This window comes from Saimiri boliviensis, chromosome 17, assembly GCF_048565385.1.
Source record: "Saimiri boliviensis isolate mSaiBol1 chromosome 17, mSaiBol1.pri, whole genome shotgun sequence".
NCBI classification, from domain to species: Eukaryota; Metazoa; Chordata; class Mammalia; order Primates; family Cebidae; genus Saimiri; species Saimiri boliviensis.
The window spans coordinates 48,359,957-48,376,445 of NC_133465.1; the positions used below are offsets into that span (position 1 = coordinate 48,359,957).

Sequence of the window (16,489 nt, forward strand, 5' to 3'; positions counted from 1 at the left end):
ACAGAGCAAGACTCTCTCAAAAACAACAACAACAACAACTCCACCACCAAGGGCTGTAACTTTAAGATCATTAAATGAATTAATCACTGCATTCAAAAATGATTACTTTCTGGCCCTAAGAGATGTGAAGCCAATACCAGGAAGGGGCTTAATCTCCCAAACCAGAGGCAGACTGGAGACTCTAATACAGTTAAGGAAACACCAGCAAGATGGCAGTCCCTAATACAATAGAAGTTACTATATTTTATTTGTTGTTTTTCTTTTGTTTTGTTTTTTTAGAGACAGGGGTCTTGCTCAGTTGCCCAGGCTGGAGTGCAGTGGTGGGACAATACCTCACTTCAGCCTTCAACTCCTGGGTTCAAGCAATCCTCCTGCCTCAGCTTCCTGAATAGCTGGGACTACAAGTATACACTACCACACACACCAACCTTTTTTTTTTTTTACTTGGAGTCGTGCTGTGTTGCCCAGGCTGGAATGCAGTGGCGCAATCTTGGCTCACTGCAACCTCCGCCTCCTGGGTTCAAGCAATACTCCTGCCTCAGCCTCCCGAGCAGCTGAGATGACAGAAGTACACCACCACGCCCAGGTAATTTTTGTATTTTTAGTAGAGACAGGGTTTCACCAGGTTGGCCAGGCTGGTCTTGAACTCCTGGCCTCATGATCTGCCCACCTCGGCCTCCCAAAGTGCTGGGATTACAGGTGTGAGCCACCGCACCCAGCCCAAAAATTTTTTTTTTAATTTTTGCGTAGGGATGAGAGTTTTGCTTTGTTGCCCAGACTGGGCTCCAACTCCTGGCTTCAAGGGATCCTCTCACCTCAGCCTCCCAAATTGTTGGGATTATGAGTGTGAGCCACCACAACCAGCCAGAACTTACTAATTTTAAAATTAGGAACTTAAAACTTGAGTAGCTGGAGCGCCAAGATTTTTCTTTGTCCCCAAATAAGTACTGTTGCAGACATAGAAAATCTGACATCTTTGCAAGAATCATGGTGGAGGTAGACTCTGTCCTATCTCTGGCTTGGTTTCGGGGACCTGGAAGGCAGCCCCTTGCACTGCCAAGAAGCATGCCAAAGTTAATCATTTGCCCTGCTGAGTACATGGCCGATCAGGCTGTTTTTGTGTGCCTGTTTTCTATTTTACGTAAATCATCCTGAACACGTCTGCATCAACCTACTGGTGATGCACCTTTGATCAATATATTTTAGACAAAAGTGGTTTTTGAGTCCAAAGATCAGGGCTGGGTTGACCTGAATACTGGATACAGGGCATATAAAACAGGGGCAAGGCACAGACTGATAGCAGAACAATCACCACCAAGCCTGGAAGAAGTGCAAGGGCTCTGCTGACGGCTTCCTAAGGTGCCAAAGAAATGAGGATGGAGGAAGGAATGAATGTTCTCCATGACTTTGGGATCCAGTCAACACGCTACCTCCAGGTGAATTACCAAGACTCCCAGGACTGGTTCATCTTGGTGTCTGTGATCGCAGACCTCAGGAATGCCTTCTACGTCCTCTTCCCCATCTGGTTTCATCTTCAAGAAGCTGTGGGCATTAAACTCCTCTGGGTAGCTGTGATTGGAGACTGGCTCAACCTCGTCTTTAAGTGGTAAGAACCTATAGAGAGGAGATCCACAAGGAAAGAGGCTGGCATTCACTCTGGAAATGTCTGTCCGTCCGAAGTTGCTTTTCCCAGGCTATTCAGGAAGCCACGGGCTACTCATACTCCCAACCCCTCTCTCTGATTTTGGATCATCTACATAAAGAGGGAAGACAGAAAAAAATCCTACCAGTGAGTTGAAAATACGGGAAAGCCAATTTCCTATGGGTTAAAGGGTAGAACAGTTGAATTTCCTGATAAGTCTGATTTATATAGACTTTGAGAAAAGAGTTTTATTACTATGAAGCAGAATAGGTAAAATAAAGATAGATGTATGGGGCCAGGCATGGTGGCTCAAGCCTATAATCCCAGCACTTTGGAAAGCCAAAGTGGGCAAATCCTGTCAGCTCAGGAGTTCAAGACCAGCCTGGGCAACATGGCGAAACTCCATCTCTACAAAAACATTAGGAAAAATAGCTGGTCATGATGGCATGCACCTGTAGTCCCAGCTACTCACGAGGCTGAAGTGAGAGGCAGAGGAGGTTGCAGTAAGCTGAGATTGTGCCACTGCCCTCCAGCCTGGGCAACAGAGTAAGACCGTTGCAAAAAAAAAAAAAAGATAGATGATGTTTGCTGTATGAAAAAAAAGAAACACACATATGATTCAAAAGCCTGTTTTGTGGGGTAATGAAAAGTCAGCCTGAGAACTGGGCTCCAGCCCTCGTTCTGCCACCCACCAACTACATGTCCTTGGCAAGTCATCAGTTCTCTGAGTTTCTGTTTTATAATCTACAAATAGGTTATCTCTGGCAGCTTAATAATAATCAGGGTTAACATTTATTAAACACTTAGTGTGTGCCAGGCCATGAGCTGTGTGCTTTTCTGTGAGAGAGTTGCTGCTATTTAGAAAGAGTAGATGCAGAGACCAAGGTGCTGAGTTAAATGATTAGGCTAACATGGTTAGTATATGCTGAGTCAGGATGGAATCTGGCAGGCTGGCTTCTGAGGCAATGCTCTTAAAAACTATGTTATAGTCAGGGTGTAGTGGTACACGCCTGTTATCCCAGCTACTTGGGAGGCTGAGGCAGGGGAATCGCTTGAACCTGGGAGGCAGAGGTTGCAGTGAGCTGAGATTGTGCTACTGCACTCCAGCCTGGCAACAGAACGAGACAAAAAAGAAGAGGAAGAAGAATTATGTTACATCCAGTGCTGATTTGCCAGTTTCTACCATGCAAACATTCCCATTATGGCCACTTTCTTTTTGCTTGTTTGTTTGAGACAGAGTCTCACTCTATCCCCCAGGCTGAAGTACAATGGCATGAATTGGCTCACTGCAACATCCACCTCCCAGGTTCAAGCAATTCTTCTGCCTCAGCCTCCGGAGTAGCTGGAATTACAGACGCCTGCCACCACGCCTGGCTAATTTTTGTGTTATGGCCACTTTCAAGCTACGGTTGGTTCCTGCTTGCAAAATTCCTGATATTTAATCATTGACTCTTCTTGGCCAGCTCCGGAGGACTCTAGCACACTACTGCTTTGGCCTCTATGTTCTCATCTAGAAAATGAAGGGGATCAGCTGTCTTCTAAGATTTTTACCATCCTCAAAACTACCTACCACCAGCTGATTCTTTTTTGTTTGATCGTTCAAGACAAGGTCTTGCTCTGTCACCCAAGCTGGAATACAGTAGCAGGCATAATCTTAGCTCACTGCAGCCTCAAACACCAAGGCTCAAGCTATCCTCCCTTCTCAATCTTCCAAGCAGCTAGGACTGCAGGTGCGCACCACCATGCCTAGCTATTTTTATTTATTTATTTTTTTTGAGACGGAGTCTCGTACTACCAGGTTCAAGTGGTTCTCCTGCCTCAGCCTCCCAAGTAGCTGGGACTATAGGCATGTGCCACCATGCCTGGCTAATATTTTGTATTTTTAGTAGAGATGGGGTTTCACCATGTTAGTCAGAATGGTCTTGATTTCCTGACCTTGTTATTTGCCTGCCTCAGCCTCCCAAAGTGCTGGGATTACAGGCATGAGCCACAGCACCCAGGCTGCTCAGCTAATTTTTTTTTTTTTTTTTTTTTTAAGACAGGGTCTCACTATGTTGCTCAGGCTGGTCATCAGGCAATTTTATTTATTTATTTATTTATTTATTTATTTTTTGAGACTTGCTTTGTCACCCAGGTTGGAGTGCAGTGGTGTGATATTGGCTTACTGCAACCTCTGCCTCTCAGGTTCAAGCAATTCTCACGTCTCAGCCTCCCAAATAGCTTGAATTACAGGCACCCACCATCATGCCCAGCTAATTTTTGTGTTTTTAGTACAGAAAAGTTTTCACCATGTTGGCCAGGCTGGTCTCGAACTCCTGACCTCAGTTGATCTGCCTGCCTCAGCCTCCAAAAGTGCTGGGATTACAGGCGTGAGCTACCACACCTATATATATATTTTTTTTAAGGGGGGAGGGCGGAGTTTCACTCTCGTTGCCCAGGCTGGAGTGCAATGGCATGGTCTCAGCTCACTGCAACCTCTGATCGGGCGATTCTTAAGATCTCTTCTAGCTCTAATATTCTTTTGCTATAACAATTAAAGTCCTTTAGCATAGGGGAAAAAATATATTAGTTTCTGGAGCCCCAGGTAGATTGATAAGATTCCTGAAACCACTGTTGAAAAAGCTACTAAATTTTGTTTGCAGTGTCTCCTTCAGCAGCATAATTCTAAAAAATAAAAAGGTGAAGTGTTGGCCAGGTGCAGTGGCTCACGCCTGTAATCCCAGCACTTTGGGAGGCCGAGGCAGGCAGATCACGAGGTCAGGAGATAGAGACCATCCTGGCCAACATGGTGAAACCCCATCTCTACTAAAAAAAGAAACAAAAAATACAAAAATTAACTGGGCGTGGTGGCATGTGCCTGTAATCCCGGCTGCTCGGGAGGGTGAGGCAGGAGAATGGTTTGAACCAGGGAGTTGGAGGTTGCAGTGAGCCGAGATTGCGGCACTGCACTCCAGCCTGGCGACAGAGCAAGACTCCCATCTCAAAAAAAGAAAGAAAGTAAGAAGGAAGGAAGGAAGAAAGAAAGAAAGAGAAAGAAAGAAAAAGAAAGAAAGAAAGATAGAAAAGATGAAGTGTTATTCCAACATCAGATCTCCATTGAAGAACCATGCAATCTCTCTGGGTTGGTAGGGGTCAGAGTTAGTGGTTCTCCCTGATTTCGGTGAGAAATCACTATACCTTCATCACAAGGGAAAAAAGGCATCCTGACTGACACTTGACATCTGTTTCCACAGTGAAAAATGTATCTAATAAGTTTAAAGGGAAAGTGGTTTGTCTAAGATACTCTGTTTCAAAGCAGAGAGAATACAGAACAAGCATCTGAAGCTATATACATCCTTACAGAGAGCAATTCTGATGGAAATGCAGGCCATGTTTCCTGGAGGGGCTTGTCCTAGGGGATAGAGAGCATTCTTTGATGTCAGAGGAAATGTAAGATTCCCTGAGGCCTGAAGAAAGAAAAGGGAACCCATGGTATATGCACATCCAAGTAGAAAACTGTAGTTCCAGGGCAAATACTTCTGGAGGTAAAGAAAAAAAAAGTCACATAGCTGCCATTATATGGATTTCAGGATTTTTCTTTTCTTTTCTTTTCTTTTTGACAGAGTCTTGCTCTGTCTCTAGCCTGGAGTGCAGTGGCACAATCTTGGCTCACCGCAACCTCCACCTCTCAGGTTCAAGCGATTCTCCTGCCTTAGCCTCCTAAGTAGCTGGGATTACAATCATGTGCCACCACACCTGGTTAAATCTTTATATTTTTGGTAGAGACAGGGTTTCACCATGTTGCCCTGGCTGGTCTCAATCTCCTGAGCTCAGGCAATCCTCCCACCTTGGCCTCCCAAAGTGCTGGGATTACAGGTGTGAACCACCATGACTGGCCAGAGTTCAGAATCTTGGGCTTCATTATTTGTGTTTAAATAAATCATAAGGCCAGGCAAGGTGGCTCATGCCTGTAATCCCAGCACTTTGGGAGGCCAAGGTGGGAGGATTGCCTGAGCTCAGGAGATTGAGACCAGCCTGGGCAACATGGTGAAACCCTGTCTCTACTAAAAATATGAAAATTAGCTGGATGTGATGGCATGCATCTATAGTCCCAGCTACTCAGGAGGCTGAGGTGGGAGGAGCCCAGGAGATAGAGGTTGCAATGAGCCAAGATTGTGCCACTGCACTCCAAGCTGGGTTACAAAGCCAAATCCTGTCTCAAAAAAAAAAAAAAAAGATAATACATTCAAACAGTTCTCAATGCAAAAGTTACATACATAAATATGTGTCATAAAGCATGTCCCTCTCATACTTCTCCCCAGCCACCCAGTTCTCCCTTCTGCAGGCAACATGTGAAATCCTTCTCAAGCTACACTTTTCTTGAAGGTGTGGGCTTTGGGCCAAAGCATTCATTCAGTAACCCCAGAAACTGGTTCTGGTTTTCCACAGGATTCTCTTCGGTCAGCGTCCATACTGGTGGGTTTTGGACAGTGACTACTACAGCAACACCTCCGTGCCTCTGATAAAGCAGTTCCCGGTCACCTGTGAGACTGGACCAGGTGAGTGTCCCAGCCCCTGTAGAGGCGGAGGCTGGGTGGACCTCGCTCATCTGTTATGGATGAAACTGACCTTGAGGGGACATGAGGAGGGCCATTCCTTTGTACTTTTATTATGCTCTACAATTTGCACAAATTAATTCACTTCAGCAATGTTTTCCTGAATAGCACAATGGTATTGGAAATCTGCCTGTTGCAGAACCTGGATGGAGTCCGGAGAGGCATGGGCACCCAGAGGCAAAGAGCTTTTGAGAGTCACCACCCTGCAGCCCTGTGTCCTGATAAAGGAAAGGGCAGAAGCCTGAGTCCTGGGGGATCCTTCCCAATGGCCTGGCCCACTGGATGTGCCCTCCTGAGCTGACCATCCAATCCCTCGCTGTGCCTACATTTTATTGGTTACAGCCAGATGGGTACTGTCAGATCAAATGATAGATTTCATTTTCAGTGTGTAATAGGAAGCCCCCTCCCTCACCCTAAGGTCTAAGCTGCCCTCTAAAACTAGTATCCTCTAAGGAACTAGCATCCCTTCCTCAGAGACCCTTTCCCTGCCTCAAAACTAGGGAAGATTCCTTAGTTATTCGCTCTCACAGACCACTCATTCACCTCAGAGCATATTCACTCATTCAGCTATTACTTATCAAGCACCTGCTGGGAGCTATACCCTGTTCTATGTGCTAGGGATGCCTCTGTCAGTGAACAACACAGACACAAAGATCCCTGCCCTTATGGAGCTGAAATCTGAATAGAGGAGGTGAAATATACAAAAATCATAATAAATAAGTGAACTAGGCCAAGCGCAGTGTCTCACGCCTGTAATCCCAGCACTTTGGAAAGCCAAGGCAGGTAGATCACCTGAGGTTGGGAGTTCAAGACCAGCCTGGCCAACATGGAGAAATACTGTCTCTACTGAAAATACAAAAATTGGCCAGGCATGGTGGTGCATACCTGTAGTCTCAGCTACACAGGAGGCTGAGGCAGGAGAATTGCTTGAACCTGGGAGTCAGAGGTTGCAGTAAGCCGAGATTGTGCCATTGCAGTCCAGCCTAAGTGACAGAATGAGACTGTCTCAAAACAAAACAAAACAAAACAAAACAAAACAAAACAATTAATATATAGGATAGGCCAGGTACAGTGGCTCATGCCTGTAATCCCAGCACTTTGGAAGGCCAAGACGTGTGGATCGCCTGAATTCAGGAGTTCGAGACCAGCCTGACCAACATGGCAAGACCCTGTCTCTACTAAAAATACAAAAATTAGCCGGGCATCTTGGCACATGCCTGTAATCCCAGCTACTCAGGAGACTGAGGCAGGAGAATCACTTGAGTCTCGGAGGCAGTGAGCGAAGGTCACACCATTGCACTCCAGCCTGGGCAACAGAGTGAGACTCAATATGAAAAAAAAAAAAAGAAAGAAAGAAAAAAATATATAGGATATTAGAAAATGATTGTTTATAGGCAAAAAGAAAAAAAAGGAGAAGGAAAGAAGGACCAAACATCTTTGGTAGAAAGATGCTTGCTTTCATCATAATAGCTTATTATCAAGGATGAATTTCTCCCTGAAATTAACAGAGGCACAAACTGGAAAGTTGAAAGGGGCTTTAGAAGTTGTTTGATTTAGTCCTCTGTCTTTACGAAAGCAAATTACTATCTCTGCTGCTTAGGTGGAGTAGCTAAGGTCCAGAAAGTTTAAATGAATTACCCAAAGTATATAATTAGCGTTCAAGGGAAGAAGGGAAGGAGGAAGGGCGGGAGGAAGGAAGGGAGTGAAGGACGAAGGAAGGAAAGAAAGAAGGAAGGGAGGAAGCGAGGGAGGCTGGGAAGCAGGGAGGGAAGAAAGCCTTTATTTATCGATGGGCTTCCCTGGAAAGCAGGCTGAAGTGGAGACTCACCTGCAGGAGTTTTGATACTCTGGGGAACTATACTTGTAAAAGGGAGGGAACAGGAACCAACATGGCAGGAGAAGCCCGGTTGTGAGTCTGCCTCGTCCAACCCCACAGGGATCTCTGAAGCTGGGGATGGCTCTTCAGACTTGGATCAAGGGAATCAGACCCCAGGGAGAGCATAACCTTGATCAAGGTGATTCTCCTTAGCCCAGAGCAATGCCCGGAGAAGGCTGAGAGCAGAGAGTCATCTGCCATCACACCATCAACAGCTACGAAATAAGTTCTGCAGTTCAGGAGGGAGGTCTGGGGGGCACATCTCAGGACCCTGTGTCTCTCAGGGTAGAGGAATTAAGAATGGGATGGGAACCAGGCTGGGCATTGTGGCTCACATCTGTAATCCCAACACTTTGGGAGGCCAAGGGTGGGAGAATTGCTTGAGCCCAGGAGTTCAAAACCAGCCTGGCAAAAAGATAAAAAATAAAAACTTGCTGGGTTTGATGGTGTGCACCTATGGTCCCAGCTACTCAGGAGGCAGAGGCAGGAGGCCTGCTTGAGCCCAGGCGGTAGAGGCTCCAGTGAGCTTTGATCATGCCACTATGATCATTGCAGCCTGGGAGACAGAGCAAGACCCCGTCTCTTTAAAAAAAAAAGAAAGAAAGAAAGAAAGAAAGGAACCAGTTGCATGCAGGGTTAAATAGCAGAGTAGGACTCACTGAGAAAGTGAGATCTGAGTCAAGTCTTAAAGAATATGAGGAAGTAAGTTTCTGGCAGAAGAGCTGTGAAGAGTCACCTGCTCAGAGAGGATTGCAATGCAGAAGCCCCGAGGTGGGAAGGTATTTGGTGTGTTTAAAGGAAAGCAATGAGGCCAGCGTAGCTACAACAGAGTGTGCAAGGAGAGAAGGAAGAGATGTGGAGAGCGCCGTACACCCAGTATGCCAATTCTTTGTGTAATCTCCCAACTGTATTTAACTGCAAGAACAGGGACTCTCTCTTAATTTGCTCACCATTGTATTCCCAGAGCCTTGCACAATGCTTGGTGCATAGTAGATGGATATTTGTTAAATATATTTGAGTTATGGATAACGAATGAATGGTAAGATGGGTGGATGGATGGGGGGGTGAATGGATGGATGAATGGGTAGATGGGTGAATGGCTGGGTGGCTGGGTAGATAATGCCCCCTGGCAGTCTCCTGGATGAAGGCCTTTGTACCTTTATTCTCTTTCCTGCCCTTTAGGGAGTCCCTCTGGCCATGCCATGGGTACAGCAGGTGTATACTACGTGATGGTCACATCTATTCTCTCCATCTTCCGGGGAAAGAAAAAGCCGACCTACAGATTTCGGTGAGACCTCAGCACGGGGGTGTCGGCGGTGGAGGGCAGGAGACGGCTCTCTCTGTAGCTGGCACACCATGTGCTCTTCCTCACATTCCCCTAGCCCGCTCCCACTCCTTGGGCAGGCACTGATTAGAGTTGTGGCAGTTTGGTTAAAGGTAAGCCTCAGAGTCACGGAATGTTTGGGCTGAAAGGGATCCAGTGGTGCAATCCCTTGTTTTACAGATAAGGAAACAAGGCCTGACGCCATGAAGGGAGTTAGAAGATCAGGTAGTGAGGTAGCAGCAGGGCTTAAATAAAAACCCATGTCTGCACCAATCATAGAGTTGCCCATCCAGGTTAAAATAACCAGAAAAACAGAAGACATTTCTGCTACAGAGAATTCGATGTGCAGCCACAGTGCAAATCATTTTTTTTTTTTTTTTTTGAGATGGAGTTTTTGCTCTTGTTGCCCAGGCTGGAGTGTCATGGCACAACCTCCAACTCCCAGGTTCAAGTGATTCTCCTGCCTCAGCCTCTCAAGTAGCTGAGATTACAGGCACGTGCCACCACGCCCAGCTAATTTTTGTATCTTTTGTAAAGATGAGGTTTCACCATGTTGGCCATGCTGGTCTCGTACTCCTGACCTCAAGTGATCCGCCGCATCAGCCTCCCAACGTGCTGGGATTACAGGCATGAGCCATTGCGCCCGGTCTTATTTTTATCTTTTTTAATCTTTTTTTAATCTTAATTTTGTTGTTGTTGTTGAGACAAAGTTTCGCTCCTGTTGCCCAGGCTGGAGTGCAATAGCAAGCTCTCAGCTTACTGCGACTTCCTGGATTCAAGCAATTCTCCTGCCTCAGCCTCCCAAGTAGCTGGGATTACAGGTGTGGGCTAACACACCTGGAAAATTTTGCATTTTTTTTTTAACTAGAGACAGGGTTTCACCTGTTGATCAGGCTGGTCTCAAACTCCTGAGCTACCCGCCTCAGCCTCCCAAAGTGCTGGAATTACAGGCATGAGCCACTGTACCCAGCCAATTTTAATGAGATGGGGGTCTTGCTACATTGCCCAGACTGGTCTTAAACTCCTGGCCTCAAATGATCCTCTCACCTCGGCCTCCCAATGTATTGGGGTTACAGGCCTGAGCCATTGCACCCAGCCCCCAGCAGGCATCTTTGGGCTTTTGAGTACGGCTTCAATTTGCAAAAATTCCACTGAAAGCACGTAAGTTTGCCAGGCTCCAATATTCCTGCCGGGGCTGTTTTATTTGCTAAAGGAGCTGCACCTGCCCTCGTTACGGTCACCTCTTCCACTGCAGGTGCCTGAACGTCATTTTGTGGTTGGGATTCTGGGCCGTGCAGCTGAACGTCTGTCTGTCACGAATCTACCTTGCTGCTCATTTTCCTCATCAAGTTGTCGCCGGAGTCCTGTCAGGTATCAGCTGATCTGACTCTCTTCCTCCTCCCCCCAACCCTAGTCCATTTCTCCCCCTAATCAGGACAAAAATCCCAGCATTCCAGCCACGTCCTGTGTGTAATCAGTACTGTTAGCATTTCTGCGGGTTGAAAGTCAAGGCTAAGCAACTTGAAATGATTAATTTCTAGAGGAGTGCCCAGATCTACAGAATGAATGATGCAGAAGTTACCATACAACAGATTAACTCACCAAGTTGAATGAGCTTGACATGTCAGAGCTTTTTACAATCTTTATTTCTTACTCATCTTCAACAGGCCCTAATTTACTTTTCAGGGAATCTGCCAAATTTAGCAAATTAACACGGTGTCCTAGGAAAGCTCTTTATCTCAATGCATTCATTTGCAAACCAAATAGGTATCTGCAGTTGATCTCTTTCATAGAGATCTTAAATATCTGTGTTTTCTTAGATCCAGTTAACAAGGATAAGACAAGATTTAGGCTAAACATAAGAAAGATTTTGGCCAGGTGCGGTGGCTCACGCTTGTAATTCCAGCACTTTGAGAGGCTGAGGCAGGGGGATCACAAGGTCAGGAGATTAAGGCCATCCTGGCTAACACAGTGAAACCCTGTCTCTACTAAAATTACAAAAATTAGCCAGGCATGGTAGTATGCGCCTGCAGTACCAGCTACTGGGGAGGCTGAGGCAGGAGAATTGCTTGAACCTGGGACGCGGAGGTTGCAGTGAGCCAAGATCACGCCACTGCACTCCAGCCCTGGTGACAGAGCAAGACTCCATCTCAGAAAGAAAGAAAGAAAAGGAAGCAAGGAAGGAAAAGAGGGAGGGAGGGAAGGAGGGAAGGAAGAATAGACTTTGCGGGAGGCACTGGACTGTAAGACCGACCTTAAGCCAGGTGCGGTGGCTCACACTTGTAATCCCAGTACTGTGGGAGGCCAAAGTGGGCAGATCACCTGAGGTTGGGAGTTCGAGACTGGCCTGACCAACATGGAGAAACCCCGTCTCTACTAAAAATACAAAATTAACTGGGCATGGTGGCACATGCGTGCAATCCTAGCTACTCAGGAGACTGAGGCAGAAGAATCTCTTGAACCCAGGATGCAGAGGTTGCGGTGAGCTGAGATTGCGCCATTGCACTCCAGCCTGGGTGACAAGTCCAAAACTCCGTCTAAAAAAAAAAAAAAAAAGACTTAACAAAATTGTGGCCTTTCTTCCCTGGAGATTTGAAAGAGCCGAACACAGCAGCATTCAAAGAAGAATGCTGAGAACAAGAGAGATAATGGTTTCATGGTAATCACAAAAGTAACACAGCATTTAGTACTGGCTTCCATGTTTGAGAAAGAACCTGGAAGCCATATTACATGAAAAATCTGGGAATGTTTAGGTTGAAGAGAATAACTATGTTCAAATGTGTAACAGAGGGACTAGATTCACCACTTACTAATTACCGCAGAAAGAACTGAGAAAAATAGATAGTATTAGAGGGGGACCAATTTCACACAGCACAAGGAAGAACCAGTCAGCAATTATTGCCATTCAAAGATAAAATGGACTGTTCTAGTGGGAGTGAACTCCCTACCTCTGAGAGTATTCAAGCAGAGCTAGGAGGACTTCCTGGTAGGAAACCTGCCTATGGTGGGAGGATTTGTGCAATATGACACTTCCATCTGAAAGAGTCTATACTGAGGGCAGGCTGGAGTCACACATCGGAATAAGCCAGGCGACCCTCCAATCTGCCACCTGTGATTTAATTTCACAGTCACAGACGTGTAATTCCACAAATGGATGGCATGTCACCCATTGCTCCAAACCCACCTTTAGCAAAGGTCCCAGATCCTTCCTGTCTCTCACAGTCATTATTTCTTCCACTCAGGAATTGCTGTTGCAGAAACCTTCAGCCACATCCATGGCATCTATAATGCCAGCCTCAAGAAATATCTCCTCACCACCTTCTTCCTGTTGAGCTTCGCCATCGGATTTTATCTGCTGCTCAAGGGGCTGGGTGTAGACCTCCTGTGGACTATAGAGAAAGCCCAGAGGTGGTGTGAGCGGCCAGAATGGATCCACATTGACACCACGCCCTTTGCCAGCCTCCTCAAGAACGTGGGCACGCTCTTTGGCCTGGGGCTGGCTCTCAACTCCAGCATGTACAGGGAGAGCTGCAAGGGCAAACTCAGCAGGTGGTTCCCATTCCGCCTCAGCTGCATTGCAGCCTCGCTCGTCCTCCTGCACCTCTTTGACTCCTTGAAACCCCCCGCCCAAGTTGAGCTGGTCTTCTACATCTTGTCCTTCTGCAAGAGTGCAGCAGTGCCCCTGGCATCCGTCAGTGTCATCCCCTACTGCCTCGCCCAGGTCCTGGGCCAGCCGCACAGGAAGTCTTTGTAAGGGATGTGGAGTCGTCAGTATCTAAAGTCAACAACTATGCCAGGGATTGAGGAGAACTAGTATCTGAAGCAATGGCTCCAGTGTTTGGAGCAAGTGACATGCCATCCATTCTGCCATTGTGGAATTAAATCACAGATGGCAGATTGGAGGGTCGCCTGGCTTATTCCCATGTGTGACTCCAGCCTCTTTCAGATGGAAGTGCCATATCACATACACCCTCCCACCACATGCAAGTTTCCCGCCAGGGGTCCTCCCCTCTCTAGTTGAATACTCTCAGAGGTGGGGAGCTCACTCCCACTGTAACAGCCCATTTTATCTTTGAATGGTGTTCTGCCAGCCCATGTTGAGGCCAGAGGTTCTGTCAGCTCAAGTGGCCCTCTCCCCCTTTTACAATTCTAATCATATTGGTGTTGAAAAGCTAATGAAGCTATTGAGAAAGACTTGAGACTAGAAGTTGGGTTGTTCTGGATTTTCCCTTGTTCTTTTGTCAGATATACAAAAGCAAGAGTTCCAGGTAGGGCCAGCTCACAAGCCCAGGCTGGAGTTCCTAAATGAGAATTTTCTACCTGTGCTCATCTTTACCAAAGAAAAGGAGAAAGGAGCACTGAAGCTGATAGGAAAAGAAGACTGTTTAAGGAGTTTTTAGTATGTGGTGTATCAGGCAAATGCTATGCTAAGCCATGTCTAAATGGCTTTAATTATATAATAATGCACTCTCAGTAACAGGGTGCAGCTGAAGTATAATTAATAGGTGGTTGGTGAGGTAATTCTGCTTCTAGTATTTTTTTTTACTGTGTATACATGGTCATCGTATTTCCCTGGATTTCTGAATGGCTGGAGTGACCCAGACATTGTACTAGGTCAGAACATTCAGGTATAGCTGACATCTCCTCTGTCACATCACATATTCCTCTTTATAAGCCCAGCCCTGCTTTTCACAGATTTTTCTACTGGCTCCACATCCACCCCGCTGGATCTTCGGATGGCTAGAGGGCGACTCTGGTGGTGCTTTTGTATGTTTCGATTCAATTCTGAAATCTTGGGCAAAATGAAAAGGAGAGGGCCAGGATTCCTCTCTCAGAAGGTCACTCCAGTGTAGAGGGTAAATGTGACTCCTTTCTCTATTGCAAGCCAACCAAGAGCACATTCTTAGAGGAAAAGTCAACGCCTTCTCTATTTTTTTTTTTTTTTTTGAGACAGAGTCTCACTATGTTGCCCAGGCTGCTCTGAACTCCTGGGCTCAAGCGATCCTCCCACCATACCACAGCCTCCCGTGTAGCTGGGACTACAGGTGCAAGCCACTATGCTTAGCTAGCCAGCTCCTTCTTTCCTGTTTTCCTTTTCTTTCCTTTTTTTGAGAGGGAGTCTCACTTTGTCACCCAGGCTGGAGTGCAGTGGCACGATCTTGGCTCAAGGCAACCAACCTCTTCCTCCCAATTCAAGCGATTCTCATGCCTCAGCCTCCCCAGTAGCTGGAACTACCAATGTACACCACCATGCCAGGCCAAGTTTTATATTTTTAGTATAGATGGGATTTCGTCACGTTGGCCAGGCTGGTCTCAAACTCCTGACCTCAAGTGATCCGCCCACCTCGGGTCCCCCAAGGTGCTAGGATTACAGGCGTGAGGCACTGCACCCGGCCCTCCTTGCCTGTTTTTCAATCTCAGCTGATTTGCAGAGTATCCTCAAAAAAAACAAAAACAAAAAAACAAAAAAAAACAGAAGCCTATTTATTTGAAAGTCCTTGTTTTTGCTACTAATTATATAGTATACCATACATTATCATCCAAAACAACCATCCTGCTCATAACATCTTTGAAAAGAAAAATACCTATGTGCAGTATTTTATTAAAGCAACATTTTATTTAAGAATGAAGTCTTGTTAATTACTGTATTTTAGATGCAGTGTGATCGGAAGTTTCTAATTCTGGCCCAACTAAATTTCTAGCTCTCTGTTTCTCTAAGCAAATAGTGTGGTTTCTCTGTGCCTGCATTTTCCCTTTGGAGAAGGAAAGCACTCTGTCTTGAGTTGACCAAGAGTCCCATCAGGGTTAGGGAGACTTATAATGCATCCACAGGGGCACAGGCAGAGTTGAGCACATAAACGGAGGCACAAAATCAGCATAGAACCAGAAAGATCCAGAGTTGGCCAAGACAGAACGTTGCTACTAGACCACAAGTCAGCATGAGTTGCTCTATGGTATCAAATTGCAGCTTGTAGCAGACAGGCAGGGTCACTATCAAGCTAAGCAATCAGGGCACACAGGTTGCAGTTACCCAACAAGACTAGGCCAGCTCTGGAATCCGATAACTCAATGTCAGCAAGATTTTGGGTGATAGTTCAAGAAAGTCTAACCAGAGCCAGTCATAGCACCAAGGAATGCTTAGGGAAGCTATTGCAGGTTTCTCCGCTAAGAGATTTATTTCATCCGGTGTGCAGGGTTCTACCTTCAAAGGTGTCTCAACTCATCACCATATCCCTGGATTTCCTAAGGGTGAGATCTGCTATTTCACACCACAACTCTGGAGTGTATCTTCAGGGAAGATTGCATTCTACTACTGGATTTGGGCTCGTAGAGGGTGTTGGGGGAACTAGGCCCCTCGCAAAATCAAATGGTCCCACCCAGGGAGAAAGAAAATCATCTTTTTTTTTTTTTTTTAAATAGAGATGGGGATCTCATTATGTTGCCCAGGCTGGCCTTGAACACATGGGTTCAAGTGATCCTCCTGCCTCAGCCTCCCAAAGTGCTGGGAGCACAGTGTGAGCCACTGCACTTGGCCAGAAATGGTTTTGATCTGTCTGAATTGAACCCCACTGCTTAGGCACAGCCCCATCCTTTATGATTTATTTGCTCCCAGGGACCAAGTCCGAGATCCCTATGAGAGAGATCTGGCAAAAAGTAAATAGTGCCCCCACTCCCTGAAGTTTATGAGATTGATAAGGAAACATAATAACAGATAAAGTTTATTGAGTGCTAACTTTATGCCAGGCTCTGTTCTATGTACTTTATTTACACAACTAACTCACTTAGTTCTCCCAACATCTCTGTGAGTTGGCTACCATCATTTATCCTCATATTACATGCAAATAGGCCGGAGGGGTTAGGCATCTTGTCCAGAATGTGGAACCAGGTTAAGGACCAGGGAGTCTGGGCTGGGCATGGTGGCTCACACCTGTAACCCCAGCACTTTGGGAGGCCAAGGTGGCAGACCTCCTGAGCTCAGGAGTTCAAGACCAGCCTGGGCAACATGGTGAGATTCCATCTCTACCAAAAATATAAAACATTAGCGGAGCATA

At 46.2% G+C, this 16,489-nt stretch overlaps 1 protein-coding gene across 1 annotated transcript; it reads left to right on the plus strand.

Annotated features, from left to right (window-relative positions):
* Positions 1–1,174: 1,174 nt before the first annotated feature.
* G6PC1 (glucose-6-phosphatase catalytic subunit 1) lies at positions 1,175–15,063 on the plus strand. Its single transcript, XM_003942732.4, has 5 exons — positions 1,175–1,606; positions 6,071–6,180; positions 9,296–9,401; positions 10,693–10,808; positions 12,680–15,063. Exons 1-5 carry the CDS (start codon positions 1,371–1,373, stop codon positions 13,189–13,191), a joined length of 1,080 nt encoding a protein of 359 aa, XP_003942781.1. The 5' UTR covers positions 1,175–1,370; the 3' UTR covers positions 13,192–15,063.
* The last annotated feature ends 1,426 nt before the right edge of the window (positions 15,064–16,489 follow it).